At 39.3% G+C, this 17,261-nt stretch overlaps 1 protein-coding gene across 9 annotated transcripts in view; it reads right to left on the minus strand.

Moving 5' to 3' along the window:
* The window catches only part of LOC135493197 (protein Fe65 homolog), a 152,247-nt gene that overhangs the window by 15,170 nt on the left and 119,816 nt on the right, over positions 1–17,261 (minus strand). For 7 of the 9 annotated variants that reach the window (XM_064780272.1, XM_064780273.1, XM_064780271.1 and 4 more), the window contains 6 exons: positions 16,908–16,994; positions 15,889–16,004; positions 15,326–15,399; positions 14,660–14,768; positions 14,265–14,333; positions 3,431–3,445 (listed from right to left, as the gene is read on the minus strand). In XM_064780272.1, coding sequence (XP_064636342.1) covers positions 3,431–3,445; positions 14,265–14,333; positions 14,660–14,768; positions 15,326–15,399; positions 15,889–16,004; positions 16,908–16,994 — 470 coding nt within the window. Of the gene's footprint in view, positions 1–3,430; positions 3,446–13,896; positions 13,926–14,264; positions 14,334–14,659; positions 14,769–15,325; positions 15,400–15,888; positions 16,005–16,907; positions 16,995–17,261 lie in introns of all 9 variants that reach the window. The other 2 variants (XM_064780269.1, XM_064780268.1) reach the window with 2 other exon arrangements.

Raw genomic sequence — 17,261 nt, forward strand, 5'->3', positions numbered from 1 at the left:
CGACTACCTGTCATAGCTGGCTAATTCCAACTCAATGTTCTAGCTAACTGAATTCTACACAACTAACGTGGCTGTATCAACTGTTTATTAGTATGCTATACTTAGATGGCTATTTTCTACTTCTACAACTTACTATCGTAGCTGGCTATATTCTGACTGACTACCAAAAGCTGCTACGTTACATCTGACTATATAGAGGGCCAAATAGCAACTGATTATCAATAATGCTTAAACATTAGCATAGCTTGCTAACTCTTTTCTACTGGCTAGTAGTTTGCAGAATTACCCCAACCAATGCGGCACAGGTGTAACATTCGCTAAACTCTAACTCTTGGGTAGCAGCCACTGACACCTCCTTATGGATCTAACCAGATATCGACTAACATAGCTGTCTACATAATATAGCTAGCTAGACCGCTACACTCTAACATTGTGATGCTATCTGGTCCATGCTCACTAAAGTAGATAAGTCTAACTTACTAACATAGCTAAATCTTAACTCACTAACATAGTTAAGTCTAGCTCACTAAAACAGCTAATGGCTAACTCACTAATATAGTTTAGATCCTAACTAGGTCAAATTCACTAACATAGCTAAGTCTAACTCACAAACATAGCTCAGTCTAACTCACTAACATAGCTCAGTCTAACTCACTAACATAGCTCAGTCTTACTCACTAACATAGCTCAGTGTTACTCACTAACATAGCTCAGTCTAACTCACTAACATAGCTAAATCTAACACATTAACCTAGCTAACTATAGCTCACTAACACTGCAGCTAACTCTAGCTCACTGTCATAGCTAAATCCAAAATCTATCAACCTAGCTAAATGCAAACTCTGTAACATAGCTAACAGCTAATACAAATTCCCTAACATATCTAAATCTAACTGACTAGCATATGACTTAATCCTACCACTAACTTATCATAATGATACCACTAGCATAACTTTTCTCTACCATACCACTATCTTAGCTAAATTCTATCTCTCTAACAGAGTTAAGTCCTACCGGGTCACTAGCCTAGCTAACAACTAACAGAGCTAAATGTTAGCTAACTATCATAGCAACATACTCGTTGACTAACATTGGCCAAATATAAGGATAGCTAGCTGAATGGACACACTGACCAAAGCTAGCTAAGTTAAACTAACTACTTGGCTAATCAAAATAGTTACCATCTAGCTATTGTCACCAGTACTGAGAATCTAACTGGCTAGCCAAAATAGCTTATTCTAACTAATTAAGGGTTGCTAATTAACTAATAGACTTAAACATAAAGCTCAGGTAAGCTAACTAAGATGAAAAGCTAAATGCTAACTTGCTGATCTAGCTAGCTTGAATTCTAACCATAGCAGCTACAGTTCTTGTCAGAGGTAACATCCCTTGGACCAAGTGATTTTACATTCTACAGAGGCATGATTCAAGTCCATCCCTGCTGCAAAATACACAAGCTTAGATCCTTAAACAAATGTCTTTTATATGTATAGGCAATAGAGGTTGCACACATGACATCATCGCAGAAAATATGTCATTCTGGAAGTCAAATTTACATCACTGACCCAGGTCACACACTCTGTTTTCAGCATAACATTGGCTGTTTTGAAGTCTGACAACATCAACCAAGACATTATCCACGCACAGCACATTTTGTCGTCAAGGTCAGCAGGGTCAAGGACAGAACTGACCTCCAAAAGGGATGCCGAAATGACATCACTGCATGACCTCTATAAACCCAACATGGGAGTATTTGAAGCACCTTGCGAATGCATGAGTATCCAAATTCTAGTAAACTGTGAATGTTGGGCACAAAGAGGGACGTTACTTCGAACTAGTAGAGTAGCATTAACTGACATAACTGATTACTAATAACCTTCTGCTACAAAACTATCATAACAAATAGCTATCTACTTAACAATCTGGTACCCATCCATTTAATTGGCTGTCACCATTGAATAGTGCGTGGTATTGGGAAGAAGCTTCAGAACTTCAGGACCACAAATTATCTATTCCCGAAGTATTCCATCCAAAAACTGGACAGGCTTACCAGATTTTTATAGCACATCGGATGGTGATGGTCGGCACCAAAGAGTGAATCCACCCTTAGTTAAATACCCTGGACATTGGCGATAAATGGTCGTTGTTTAATTTGTCATGGGATCCCAAAACACAGAGCCACAGAGCTACAGTGGTTCTTTTAAAAGGACACTACAGGCTGGAGCCAGGTAGGCCAGATTAGGTTACATGAAGTTGCCAATAGGTGTCCCTATTTTGTCACAGCTACATCGACCATATTCACACTTGTACAATGAATATTTCATCACTCCTTACTCATCACCAATTTGACCCCCTCACTCTAGCCCAAACCATCTGGACACCACCAACTAAACTTGAGGGTACTATATCCTACTCACTTCAAAAGTAATCTACACTAGCTAACTGAAATTACCAAATCTATTCTAAACAGCACCTATGCTGTGTCAAACTAGCTGAGTACTGATTAGACTACAGCTCTACAGGGTGTCCAAAGGCTAACTAGCTAAAGAAATGACTCACTAACATACTGAATACTATAGTATCGTTCTCTGTAAACCCCTTTATTTTCGAGAGCATGATATTTTTTCGGATTTTTCTGAAAGGGTTACAATTGCACGAAAATACTCAACTCCTATGTCTTTTCATTCGAAAAATGCACCCATTCAGAGAAATAAATGGACGCAAAATCTGAAAATTTTGTAATCGCGAACATATAGGGCCACGAAAATAAAAGGGTTTCCAGTATTCAAGACACTAAAAATATCAACTGAATAGATATTTGAGTTGCAATATCGACTAAATCTAAATACATAACTTAAGCTTTATAACTATCTGACCTAGATCGTTACGACTATCTGACATATATCTTCATAACTATCTGACCTAGATCTTTATAAATATATGACATAGATCTTTATAACTATCTGACCTACATGTAGATCGTTATAACTATCTAACCTAGATTTTTATAACTATCTGACATATATTTTAATAACTATCTGACCTAGATATTTAGCTTCTTCATGCTAATTACACTAACACTTACAAAACTGTAAACTTGGAAATGTTCTGCTTTGTTTATTGTCACTAACGGTGCCGTCACCCAAACCATTACAAGAAAAAAGAAACCGCAACTTTTTTATGACTGAACAGCCATCAGTTGCCAACCAAAATACATAAGTTGAAATAGGTATGAAAAAATGCAAAAGCACCCAATAATATGTGTGAAAAAAAACAAGCAGATAAAGTATTCAAGTTTACAGTATAGTTAATTATCTTAGCTACATTTAATACTTAGTTGGCTAACATACATGCTAACAAGATGGTCTAAGCTACCACCATCTTATCAGCTAACAGTCTACAAATAGAAGAGAGCTAAAATGTAACTTACCGTAGCTATGGACGGCTACAAGATATAACATAACATAGGATAATTAGCAATAGCTACATAATTAGCATATAATTAGCTACATAGTTACATGTATGTTAGCTCAAGTCCATTTCTCCAACAGTTACCAACCAGAAAAGCATTGATTCATAGTTTCCTGAGTTTATAAGAGACACGGGATACAGGGTTTGGGGCTTGGGAGACACGGATGTCTACACTTTAACAGAGGTTAGCTGGGCTAAGCAAAGTCTCCAGGGTCAACACAGTTTTGCCAGGCTTAGAAAGGTTTGCCAGCTTCTGAAACTTTTACAGGGCTAGAAAAGTTTCGGGACGTTGATACAGGTTTACAAGGCTAATAAATGTTTGCTGGGTTCAGAAAGGTTAAGAAAGGCTTGCTCGGTTAGAAAAAGGTTTCATGGGTTAACAAAGGTTTTTTCTGACGAAAAAAGGGTTTGCTGGCTAGGCTAGTAGGATTGCTGGGCTGGGAAGTTTCAAGGGTTAATGAAGGTGTGTCTGGCTGTGCTAGGCTGACAAATAGAGGTCTTGGGCTCAGAAAGGTTAAGAAAGGCTTGCTGGGTTAGGAAAGGTTTCATGGGTTAACAAACATTTTTTCTGACGAAAAAAGGGTTTGCTGGCTAGGCCAGTAGGATTTCTGGGCTGGGAAGTTTCAAGGGTTAATGAAGGTGTGTCTGGCTGTGCTAGGCTGACAAATAGAGGTCTTGGGCTCAGAAAGGTTAAGAAAGGTTTGCTGGGTTAGGAAAGGTTTCATGGGTTAACAAAAGTTTTTTCTGATGAAAAAAGGGTTTGCTGGCTAGGCTAGTAGGATTGCTGGGCTGGGAAGTTTCAAGGGTTAATGAAGATGTGTCTGGCTGTGCTAGGCTGACAAATAGAGGTCTCGGGCTCAGAGGTTATGATAAGCCATGAGAGGTTTCCTAGGTTCAAAGAATGGCAAGGTTAGAAAGAAAGTATTGGTGTGGCAGGAAAGATTTCTGGTATGCAAGATCACTTGCACATGCAGTGCCACCTTTGCAGAAAAAACTGGGCATCCTGAGAATGCATGATCCCTTCTGCATGATCACATCAATAGGCAAAAGTAACATTCACTCAGGAAAGGCTTTCTGGGTGAACACATATTCACCAAGGCAAAGATCACTGGACTGGAAAAGGTTTGCTGGCCTATGAAAGGTTGCATGGGGTAGGAAAGGCTTTCTAGGCTAAGAAAAGTTTAATGAGGTAGGAAAGGTTTGCTGGGCTAAGAAAAGTTTATCGGAGTAGGAAAGGTTTGCTGGGCTAAGAAAGGAAAGGTTTGCTGGGCTTAGAAAAGTTTAATGGGGTTGGAAAGGTTTGCTGGGCTAAGAAAAGTTTATCAGGATAGGAAAGGTTTGCTGGGCTAAGAAAAGTTTATTGGGGTAGGAAAGGTTTGCTGGGCTAAGAAAGGTTAATCAGGGTAGGAAAGGTTTGCTGGGCTAAGAAAAGTTTATCAGGGTAGGAAAGGTTTGCTGGGCTAAGAAAGGTTTATCGGGGTAGGAAAGGTTTGCTGGGCTAAGAAAGGTTTCATGAGGTAGGAAAGGTTTGCAGGGCTAAGAAAGGTTTATCGGGGTAGGAAAGGTTTGCTGGGCTAAGAAAAGTTTATCAGGGTAGGAAAGGTTTGCTGGGCTAAGAAAGGTTTCATGAGGTAGGAGGGGTTTGCTGGGCTAAGAAAGGTTTATCAGGGTAGGAAAGGTTTGCTGGGCTAAGAAAGGTTTCGTGAGGTAGGAAAGGTTTGCAGGGCTAAGAAAAGTTTATCAGGGTAGGAAAGGTTTGCTGGACTAAGAAAGGTTTCATGAGGTAGGAAAGGTTTGCAGGGCTAAGAAAGGTTTATCGGGGTAGGAAAGGTTCGCTGGGCTAAGAAAGGTTTCATGAGGTAGGAAAGGTTTGCTGGGCTAAGAAAGGTTTATCAGGGTAGGAAAGGTTTGCTGGGCTAAGAAAGGTTTTATGAGGTAGGAAAGGTTTGCTGGGCTAAGAAAAGTTTATCAGGGTAGGAAAAGTTTGCTGGGTTAAGAAAGGTTTCATGAGGTAGGAAAGGTTTGCAGGGCTAAAAAAGGTTTATCAGGGTAGGAAAGGTTTGCTGGGCTAAGAAAGGTTTCATGAGGTAGGAAAGGTTTGCAGGGCTAAGAAAGGTTTATCGGGGTAGGAAAGGTTTGCAGGGCTAAGAAAGGTTTATCGGGGTAGGAAAGGTTTGCTTGGCTAAGAAAAGTTTATCAGGGTAGGAAAGGTTTGCTGGGCTAAGAAAGGTTTCATGAGGTGGAAAGGTTTGCAGGGCTAAGAAAGGTTTATTGGGGTAGGAAAGGTTTGCTGGACTAAGAAAAGTTTATCAGGGTAGGAAAGGTTTGCTGGGCTAATAAAAGTTTATCGGGGTAGGAAAGGTTTGCTGGGTTAGGAAAGGTTTGCAGGGTTAAGAGAGGTTTCATGAGGTAGGAAAGGTTTGCAGGGCTAAGAAAAGTTTATCGGGGTAGGAAAGGTTTGCAGGGCTAAGTAAGGTTTCATGAGGTAGGAAAGGTTTGCAGGGCTATGCAAGATTGAATGGGGTAGAAAACGTTTGCTGGGCTAAGAAAAGTTAAATAGAGTAGGAAAAGTTTTCTCGGCAAAGAAAAGTTTATTGCGGTAGGAAAGGTTTTCTAGGCTAAGAAAGGTTTATTGGGGTAGTAAAGGTTTGCTGGGATATGAACGGTTTATTTGAATATGAAAGGTTTGCTGGGATAGGAAAGATTTGCTGGGATAGGAAAGGTTTGCGGGGATAGGAAAGGTTTGCTGGGATAGGAAAGGTTTCATAGGATAGGAATAGTTTCGTGAGGTAGGAGAGGTTTGCAGGGCTAAGAAAGGTTGAGTGGGGTAGGAAAGTTTGCTGGGGTAAGAAAGGTTTGCTTGGCTAGGAACAGTTGAATGGGGTAGGAAAGGTTGCTGGGCTAGGAAAGGTTTCATGGGTAGGAAATGTTTCAAGGCCTATGAAAGGTCCAATCAGATGAGGAAGGTTTGCTTGATTATAGCTTTGTAAAGTTAAGACAGGTTTGCTTGGTTATAATATGTAACAGAGAATTGAATCTTGAACTGTTGGGTAAACCACGGGGCTAAACATAATTATGGCTGAAATTCTGGTAAGAACTATTGTTTGAGAAAGGAACTCGCAAAAAGAGCTAACAATCCACTCCTAGAGCCTCTCAACCTTGTCCTGAGGTACAAAGTCTGTCATACATTTACCCAATGGCAATGCATTAACAACACCAAGGAACAAGGTACAAAGGGTCCAGAGCGGAACAAACTATCAAATATCAAAATACAATACATGGAATTTCTCGCCAAGTTTACAGGGGTTAAGATATACATTTACACTGTAATCTACAGGAAATGTACACAATGTCCCAGAAAGCATAGGATGAAATTCAAACTAACGGAAATAAGGATAACTAGCTACAGGAACTAACTTAAATATGTAGTCATGAAGTTATTGTGATAATCCGTAAACAGACTCCAAGGCACAATAGCAGAATTCACTTTACAGTGGCATCAGCTTTGAAGCGGGGTACAGTACTTTGCTCAAATCATAGTGAAAGACAAAGACAATGGCTTAGAGCTAAGTATTCAGCTAATGAATCATGACTGATTGAGTGTGCATTTTGGTAGCTAGCTTAATCAGAACTGATCTCAGTAGCTAGCTAAGAACTGATCTAGCATACAACTCAGTAACTAGCTAATCTGATCTAGCGTACATCTCGGTAGCTAGCTTAGAACTATTCTAGCATACAACTCAGTAGCTAGCTTAGAACTTACTGCTCTAGCAGACAACGTAGTAGCTAGCTTAAAACAGATCTAGCGTGCAACTCAGTAGCTAGCTCTGAACAAATCTAGCATTCATCTTAGTAGCTAGTTTAAAACTGACCTAGCTTACATCTTAGTAGCTAGCTTAGAACTGATCTAGTGTATAACTCAATAGCTAGCTTAGAACTGATCTAGCATACAACTCAATAACTAGCTTAGAAATGATCTAGCATACATCTCAGTAGCTAGCTTAGAACAGATCTAGTGGATATCTCAGTAGCTAGTTTAGAACTGATCTAGCATACAACTTGGTAGCTAGCTTAGAACTGATCTAGCATACAACTTGGTAGCTAGCTTCTGACTGATCTAGCATTCAAATCGGTAGCAAGGTGATAAGTCAGAACTGATCTAGCATACAACTTGGTAGCTAGCTTTCAACTGATTTAGCATACAACTCGGTAGCTAGCTTAGAACTTAGAACTGTTCTACCATACAACGTATTAGCTAGCATTGAACTTAGAACTGAGCTAGCATACAACTTGGTAGCTAGCTGATAGGTCAGAACTGATCTAGCATACAACTTGGTAGCTAGCTTTCAACTGATTTAGCATACAACTTGGTAGCTAGCTTAGAACTGACCTAACATACAACTTGGTAGCTAGCTTATGACTGATCTAGCATTCAAATTGGTAGCTAGCTGATAAGTCAGAACTGGTCTAGCATACAACTTGGTAGCTGGCTTAGAACTCAGAACTGATCTAGCATACATCTTAGTAGCTGGCTTAGAACTGACATAGCGTGCATTTCAGCAGCTAGCATAGAAATGACCTAGCTTACATCTAAGTAGCTAGCTTAGAACAGATCTAGTGTATATCTCAATAGCTAGCTTAGAACTGATCTAGCATACATCTCAGTAGCTAGCTTAGAACTGATCTAGCATACAACTTGGTAGCTAGCATAGAACTGATCTAGCATACAACTTGGTAGCTAGCTTATGACTGATCTAGCATTCAAATCGGTAGCAAGATGATACGTCAGAACTGGTCTATCATACAACTTGGTAGCTAGCTTAGAACTCAGAACTGATCTAGCATACAACTTGGTAGCTAGCTTATGACTGATCAAGTATTCAAATTGGTAGCTAGCTGACAAGTCAGAACTGATCTATCATACAACTTGGTAGCTAGCTTAGAACTCAGAACTGATCTAGCATACAACTTGGTAGCTAGCTTATGACTGATCAAGTATTCAAATTGGTAGCTAGCTGACAAGTCAGAACTGATCTAGCATACAACTTGGTAGCTAGCTTTCAACTGATTTAGCATACATCTTAGTAGCTGGCTTAGAACTGACATAGCGTGCATTTCAGCAGCTAGCTTAGAAATGACCTAGCTTACATCTTAATAGCTAGCTTAGAACTGATCTAGCATACATCTCAGTAGCTAGCTTAGAACTGATCTAACGAGCATATCAGTAACTAGCTTAAAACTGATCTAGCATAGAACTCAGTAGCTAGCTTAGAACTGATCTAGTGTACATCTCAGTAGCTAGCTTAGAACTGATCTAGCATACATCTCAGCAGCTAGCTTAGAACAGATCTAGCATACAACTCAGTAGCTAGCTTAGAACTGATCTAACGAGCATATCAGTAACTAGCTTAAAACTGATCTAGCATAGAACTCAGTAGGTAGCTTAGAACTGATCTAGTGTACATCTCAGTAGCTAGCTCAGAACAGATCTAGCATACAACTCAGTAGCTAGCTTTGAACTGATCTAACGTGCATATCAGTAACTAGCTTAGAACTGATCTAGCATACACCTCAGTCGCTAGCTTAAAACTGATCTAGCATACAACTCGTTAGCTAGTTTAGAATTGATCTAGCATACAACTCAGTAGCTAGCTTAGAACTGATCTAGCATACAACTCGTTAGCTAGTTTAGAATTGATCTAGCATACAACTCAGTAGCTAGCTTAGAACTGATCTAGCGTACAACTCGTTAGCTAGTTTAGAATTGATCTAGCATACAACTCAGTAGCTAGCTTAGAACTGATCTAGCATACAACTCAGTAGCTAGCTTAGAATTGATCTAACATACAACTCGTTAGCTAGTTTAGAATTGATCTAGCATACAACTCAGTAGCTAGCTTAGAAGTGATCTAGCATACAACTCGTTAGCTAGTTTAGAATTGATCTAGCATACAACTCAGTAGCTAGCTTAGAACTGATCTAGCATACAACTCGTTAGCTAGCTTAGAATTGATCGAGCATACAACTCAGTAGCTAGCTTAGAATTGATCTAGCGTACAACTCGTTAGCTAGCTTAGAATTGATCTAGCATACAACTCAGTAGCTAGCTTAGAACTGATCTAGCGTACAACTCGTTAGCTAGTTTAGAATTGATCTAGCATACAACTCAGTAGCTAGCTTAGAACTGATCTAGCGTACAACTCGTTAGCTAGTTTAGAATTGATCTAGCATACAACTCAGTAGCTAGCTTAGAACTGATCTAGCATACAACTCGTTAGCTAGCTTAGAATTGATCTAGCATACAACTCAGTAGCTAGCTTAGAATTGATCTAGCATACAACTCGTTAGCTAGCTTAGAATTGATCTAGCATACAACTCAGTAGCTAGCTTAGAACTGATCTAGCGTACAACTCGTTAGCTAGTTTAGAATTGATCTAGCATACAACTCAGTAGCTAGCTTAGAACTGATCTAGCGTACAACTCGTTAGCTAGCTTAGAATTGATCTAGCATACAACTCAGTAGCTAGCTTAGAATTGATCTAGCATACAACTCGTTAGCTAGCTTAGAATTAATCTAGCATACAACTCAGTAGCTAGCTTAGAACTGATCTAGCATACAACTCGTTAGCTAGTTTAGAATTGATCTAGCATACAACTCAGTAGCTAGCTTAGAACTGATCTAGCGTACATCTCAGTAACTAGGTCAGAACTGATCTAGCATACAACTCGGTAGTTAGCTTAGAATTGATCCAGCATACAAGTCAGTAGCTCACTTGGAACAGATCTAGCTTACATCTCAGTTACTAGCTTAGAAAAGATCTAACGTACACCTTAGTAGCTAGCTCAGAACTGACCTAGTGTACATCTCAGTAGCTAGCTTAGACCAGATCTAGGGTAGATCTCAGTAGCTAGCTCAGAACAGATCTAGGGTACAGCTCAGTAGCTAGCTTAGAAGTAATCTAGCATACATCTCAGCAGCTAACTAAGAACTGATCTAGCTTACATCTTAGTAGCTAGCTTAGAACTAATCGAGCGTACATCTCAGTAGCTAGCTTAGAACTGATCTAGCATACAACTCAATAACTAGCTTAGAAATGACATAGCTTACATCTAAGTAGCTAGCTTAGAACTGATCTAGAATACATCTCAGTAGATAGCTTAGAGCAGATCTAGTGGATATCTCAGTAGCTAGTTTAGAACTGATCTAGCATACAACTTGGTAGCTAGCTTAGAACTGATCTTGCATACAACTTGGTAGCCAGCTTATGACTGATCTAGCATTCAAATTAGTAGCTAGCTGATAAGTCCGAACTGATCAAGCATACAGCTTAGCAGCTAGCTTTGAACGGATTTAGCATACAACTCGGTAGCTAGCTTAGAACTTAGAACTGTTCTACCATACAACGTATTAGCTAGCATTGAACTTAGAACTGAGCTAGCATACAACTTGGTGGCTAGCTTAGAACTGATCTAACATACAACTTGGTAGCTTGCTTATGACTGATCTAACATTCAAATTGGTAGCTAGCTGATAAGTCAGAACTGGTCTAGCATACAACTTGGTAGCTAGCTTAGAACTCAGAACTGATCTAGCATACAACTTGGTAGCTAGCTTATGACTGATCTAGCATTCAAATTGGTAGCTAGCTGATAAGTCAGAACTGATCTAGCATACAACTTGGTAGCTATATTTAAACTGATCTAGCATACAACTCGGTAGCTAGCTTAGAACTTAGAAGTGATCTACCATACAACGTGGTAGTTAGCTTTGAACTTAGAACTGATCTTGCATACAACTTAGCAGCTAGCTAATAACTCAGATCTGATCTAGCACACAACTTGGTAGCTAGCTTATAGAACTGATCTAGCGTACATCTCAGTAGTAGCTAGCTTAGAACTTAGTACTGATCTAGCATACATCTCAGTAGCTACCTTAGAACTTAGAACTGATCTAGTATACATCTCAGTAGCTAGCATACAACTAGTGTAGATGGCTAGCATGAGCTCTTTTGAGTTAGTATACAACTGGTGTAGATGACAAGCTTGACAACGGTTTCAGCTAGCATACAACTAGTGTAGATGGCTAGCTTGAACACTTTTGAGCTAGCATACAACTTGTGTAGATGGCTAGCTTGAACACTTTTGAGCTAGCATACAACTAGTGTAGATGGCTAGCTTGAACACTTTTGAGCTAGCATACAACTAGTGTAGATGGCTAGCTTGAACACTTTTGAGTTAGTATATAACTAGTGTAGATAGCAAGCTTGACAATACTTTGAGCTAGCATACAAATAGTTTAGATGGCTGGCTATATATGGTTTTGAGCTAGCATAGAACTAGTGTAGATGACTAGATTGAGAACTGTTTGAGCTAGCATACAACTAGTGTAGATGACTAGCCTGAGAACTGTTTGAGCTAGCATACAACTAGTGTAGATGGCTAGCCTGAGAACTGTTTGAGCTAGCATACAACTAGTGTAGATGGCTAGCCTGAGAACTGTTTGAGCTAGCATACAACTAGTGTAGATGGCTAGCCTGAGAACTGTTTGAGCTAGCATACAACTAGTGTAGATGGCTAGCCTGAGAACTGTTTGAGCTAGCATACAACTAGTGTAGATGACTAGCCTGAGAACTGTTTGAGCTAGCATACAACTAGTGTAGATGGCTAGCCTGAGAACTGTTTGAGCTAGCATACAACTAGTGTAGATGGCTAGCCTGAGAACTGTTTGAGCTAGCATACAACTAGTGTAGATGGCTAGCCTGAGAACTGTTTGAGCTAGCATACAACTAGTGTAGATGGCTAGCCTGAGAACTGTTTGAGCTAGCATACAACTAGTGTAGATGACTAGCCTGAGAACTGTTTGAGCTAGCATACAACTAGTGTAGATGACTAGCCTGAGAACTGTTTGAGCTAGCATACAACTAGTGTAGATGGCTAGCCTGAGAACTGTTTGAGCTAGCATACAACTAGTGTAGATGGCTAGCCTGAGAACTGTTTGAGCTAGCATACAACTAGTGTAGATGGCTAGCCTGAGAACTGTTTAAGCTAGCATACAACTAGTGTAGATGGCTAGCCTGAGAACTGTTTGAGCTAGCATACAACTAGTGTAGATGGCTAGCCTGAGAACTGTTTGAGCTAGCATACAACTAGTGTAGATAGCTAGCTTGACAATACTTTGAGCTAGCATACAACTATTGTAGATGGCTGGCTATATATGGTTTTGAGCTAGCATAGAACTAGTGTAGATGACTAGATTGAGAACTGTTTGAGCTAGCATACAACTAGTGAAGATGGCTAGCCTGAGAACTGTTTGAGCTAGCATACAACTAGTGTAGATGGCTAGCTTGAGTTTAATTGCTATCTTGTCCTGAAGCATGCTAAAATCCAAGTTGTATAGCTATCACTGTACTAAGCTAATATAAGTCAAGCTAGGAATGGTCAGATCAAGCTAGAATGTAACTAGACTGGATTAGGCATAATTATATGCCATAACCAAACAGTATCAACTGCCACATGCTATTGATATTCAGGAATTTTGAAACAGCATTCTGGTCAAGCCAATTCTAGCAAAAAGAATGTGCTAAACCATAACAATATCATAATGTAATCTGCAATCTTGGATTCTGTTTTACCAATAAACAATAATAACTTCATGACTAGCATAGAAATAAAGAACTAAATCTTTAAAGAAAAGATTCAAAACGAAACTAACTAAAGTAAAGGAATTTTGAAGCCTTTTCTACTAAATAATAAGCTATCAAACTAAAGAGGTAATACACAAAACTTGCAATTGTTACTTTCAAAGACCAGAAGGAGTCAATTGGTAAAATAAACATCTGTTGTGAGTTTGGTGTCCAAATTAGCAATCTTTTAACACAAAATCAACTCATATTCAACAAATCTAATATTTTACCAGTTTAACAAGCAAAAAATTGTGAAATACCCAATTATAAAACCTAACGCTAGCTAGAAAATTAGGGATTCTTAAGAATAAGCTAGTTTTAAAATCTCATGCCTATTCATGTCTGTGAATCTTAAAAAAACATCACAATGACAAAATAATGAAATTCAAGTGAAATTTGAAATTTTTATCTTCCTTGGTCATAAATCTACCAAAGATCGAAAACTTTCAAAATTTCATATCTAAGATTATTGCCACTTTTATAAATGCAGGCATTTCATACAATATTTAAAGTTTGTCCCACTCAGAGTCAACTTGTATCACATGCATATTTTATGTAGAATCTATAACCAAATGTACAGGGTGTTCGTCCAACTGACTATGAAACGGACTAACGTCTATATCATCTCAACTAGAAAAACCTCTGTGTACATTTTGTACAGGAAAACATACACAAATATACAGGTGAAACAGGTCAACTCAGGTGAAATGACAATACACAGAGTATAGGTATAGAAACTTACCAAACTTTTCTGCACTTAGTGGCACCTCTCTACAAGTAAAAACCACACATTTTATCACCGTTGGCAACAATCAGCCCCGAAATCGTTTAAAGCAAAATTTGCAAGTACATTTGAAAGATTTTTGCTTTTTCTTGCAAATTTTACCAAATCGACTTCGACGCTGCAGTATGGCTTCGAAACATCTGAAAACAGTGATCAACAACTAAACAGAAAAAAACTCTCATCCCAATGAAAAGAGGGCATAAGAGTCCGTATCACATCTAGTTGATTCACGACTGAAACAGACACCTCCTGGTCATCAACGGTGCCACTAAGACAGAAATAGTTTGGCCGACGCTCGTTTTTGGAGGAAGTTTTGTTTTGCTTACCTTAGTTTGTTGCTGCTGTTTCTTGTCGGGCGTCGACGGATGCGCGTCCAGACATTTTTGATATCGCAGCTGAAATTTAGAAAGTTTGAATGGTGAGACATGACGTGGCTGAAATCAAGAAGTTGGAATTGTGTGAGCGAAAATCGTTAAGACTGTGTCTGAATCAAAGGGATTTGATTTCAAAACTGAATTCCAAATTGTCTTCAAATTCAATTGGAGATCGTTTGCACCATTTCTGAAAATTATACTGGGGTTTCCAAGAAATTGAACCTCATCCACCATATATCCTTATCATTTTTGGTTTAAAGGACAAATAAAGGCAAGAAACAACTTAAAAGTAACAAACTAGGTTATCTGACTTTAGATTGCTAGCATTGAGGAAAGAAATGCCCTACCTTGCAAGCTGCCTCAATGGTTTTGCATAAAGCACCAGCGGATGGTTCACAGTGGAATACATGAGCAATGTACGCATCTTGAGCGGTGTGCATGATGTACGAACACAACCTGGAACCGAGGTGAAGACGGGATAAGTGGCAGGAAAATGTATCATATTTACAGGGGATTTGGGGTGTGCATGGGCTTTTACATGTGCTAAAACAATGTGTGCATATGATCATTTCAAAAGTGCAAAAAAAACATGTTTCAACAAAAGTGTACAAGTTCAAATTGCTGAGTTTGCAAATGGCAAATTGCTAGTTGCAAAAACAGCGCGAGGTATTGTAAAAGCCAATAATGGTAAGCATAGTGAAATCCTGTAAAACAGTGAAATCTTGTCAATGTCAACGAGAAATCAAAACACATTTATAAGACGGAACAAAACAACCCTACCTCGAGTATACAAAAATAATTGCGCTCCAGTCCCTTCAAATTCCATCGCCATAATTTTGCTCTGAACAAAATGTTCCTCCGGAGTAAAAACTGTCTTAAAAACACCTGAATGTTGTTCCTGGGGGAGTAATGTTGGCAAGCTCAAAGCTTTTGTTAAGGTTTTGCATGAGTATTTTCTCGACTTTTTAGGTCGTACGAGTTTTAGAAAAAATTAAAACTAGAGATGTACTTACTTCACGTTATGCATCGCGATGCCCATGAAGGAGAGGAAGCGCACACGACACTCGTTGATCTGATTCTCGGGTTTCTGTAAGATACGAAATAATGCGAGAGTCAGAATCACCAAATACTGGATGTCCTATTCACTTGCATTTGTAACACCCACAAAGGGGTACCTCAACAAACATTTACGTTTTTTTAGCATGTGATGGGTATCACATGACTGTAAATGTTGCTTCTACATGGTGCCATACAGGCCCAGTGACTCCGACTTCGTTGCCAAACCAGGGACTTCCTTGCCAAACGAGGGACTTCCTTGCCAAACGAGGGACTTCCTTGCCAAACCAGGGACTTCCTTGCCAAACCAGGGACTTCCTTGCCAAACCAGGGACTTCCTTGCCAAACCAGGGACTTCCTTGCCAAACCAGGGACTTCCTTGCCAAAGGAGGATAGTAGAAGAGTGCTACTTTCATCTGGCCAGAACTTAGTCACCAAGGGCGTTAGACAAGCTGTCCACAAACAAGTCATGACGACTCTGTTACTTCGATCTCAATAGAGAATCTGCTGTGCTACTTACCCCATGTTCTGTGATGGTTATTGTCGAGGGGGCCACAGCCACGTTGCAGAACTGCCACTCGTCTACAGGAATGGTCTTGTAAAGTTTTTCCATGGCGTTGTTAATTATATCGACACCTAGAGAGAAGAGGGACAAAGTATGAGATGTCGGCCATTTAGAAGCTTTTACTCCAAAAGGAGGATGAGAGCTTTGTGGGCTCAAACATAATTACAAACGAAACGAAATTGTTCATATGTGAAACAAAGATTGAAATGCCAAATAAACATGATCATTCACAGACACACACAAGATTTTCACAACCACAAACACAAATTTCAGCACCAAATATTCCACAAATTCAAAATAAAATGTCAAATTTTTCGACATCTAGCTCTTTTCTCAAAATAAACATATTAATTTTCAAAGACAAAGAAAATTTCACAAGTTCAAAACTGTATTTCACCAATTTCAACAGAAAACAAAATAAACACAACTATACTGATCTACACCCTATTTGAAAGATTTTCATTTTGAAAAAATTTCATAAAGCACACTTATATTTACATCGATTTGAGACAAATTGTAATTTAGCATGCACAGATGAATTGAAAGAAAAGATATTGTCAACCTCACCACACAATTCCCAACGACCTTTAAAGGTCACCAATAGAAACTTGAAAGGAAGAAAGGTGCTGGCCAAACAGCTTAGCTCTGCCGATAAGATTATAGGCAGAGCGAGCTGTTACCCGCAGAGCATTGGTTTCAAAAAATACTGGAACTGGTTTGCCTTCCAAGACAGAATCTTTCCAGAATCTGCTGTCGGACATCACAAGCTCGGAGTTGGATATTCACTAAAGGCATTCAGGTTTACCATAATTGTACTCAAGCTTATTACAGCAGCAGTATGCACTGTGGGATAATTTTGCATGTGTTGAGCAGCTATTGTAGTACAGAACAACTATGGTAGACCAGAATTCCCCTCATCATGAAACGGTCAACAAGTTTTTGGAAAACGTAAACGAGAAAGTACGTAAACTTACCAGTAGGTTTCGCCACTTTCGTTGTGCCCAGGTAATGGCATCGGATGACTTTCTTTGGCTCCTCCATCGGAGTAGGGAATGATGTTTCTGTAACAGAGAGACAGAGATCACTGAGTGATTCCTCGCTTAGCGATATCACCATCATCCTCGACACCTCGAGCCCGACGTCCAATGGGCAATCTTGAAAACGCTTGGCGTCCATAGTCACTGGCTTGCTATCATTCCTTCGAGTGATATTTCTGCGAAAATGTCCATCAATGATTTCCGTGGAATCCATCCCTCATGATAAGAATTAATAAAGTCCCGCAGAAATTAGAGTTTTTACAGAATCGTCTTTCTACGAAATGATATATG

Source organism: Lineus longissimus, chromosome 9, assembly GCF_910592395.1.
Source record: "Lineus longissimus chromosome 9, tnLinLong1.2, whole genome shotgun sequence".
Lineage (NCBI taxonomy): Eukaryota > Metazoa > Nemertea > Pilidiophora > Heteronemertea > Lineidae > Lineus > Lineus longissimus.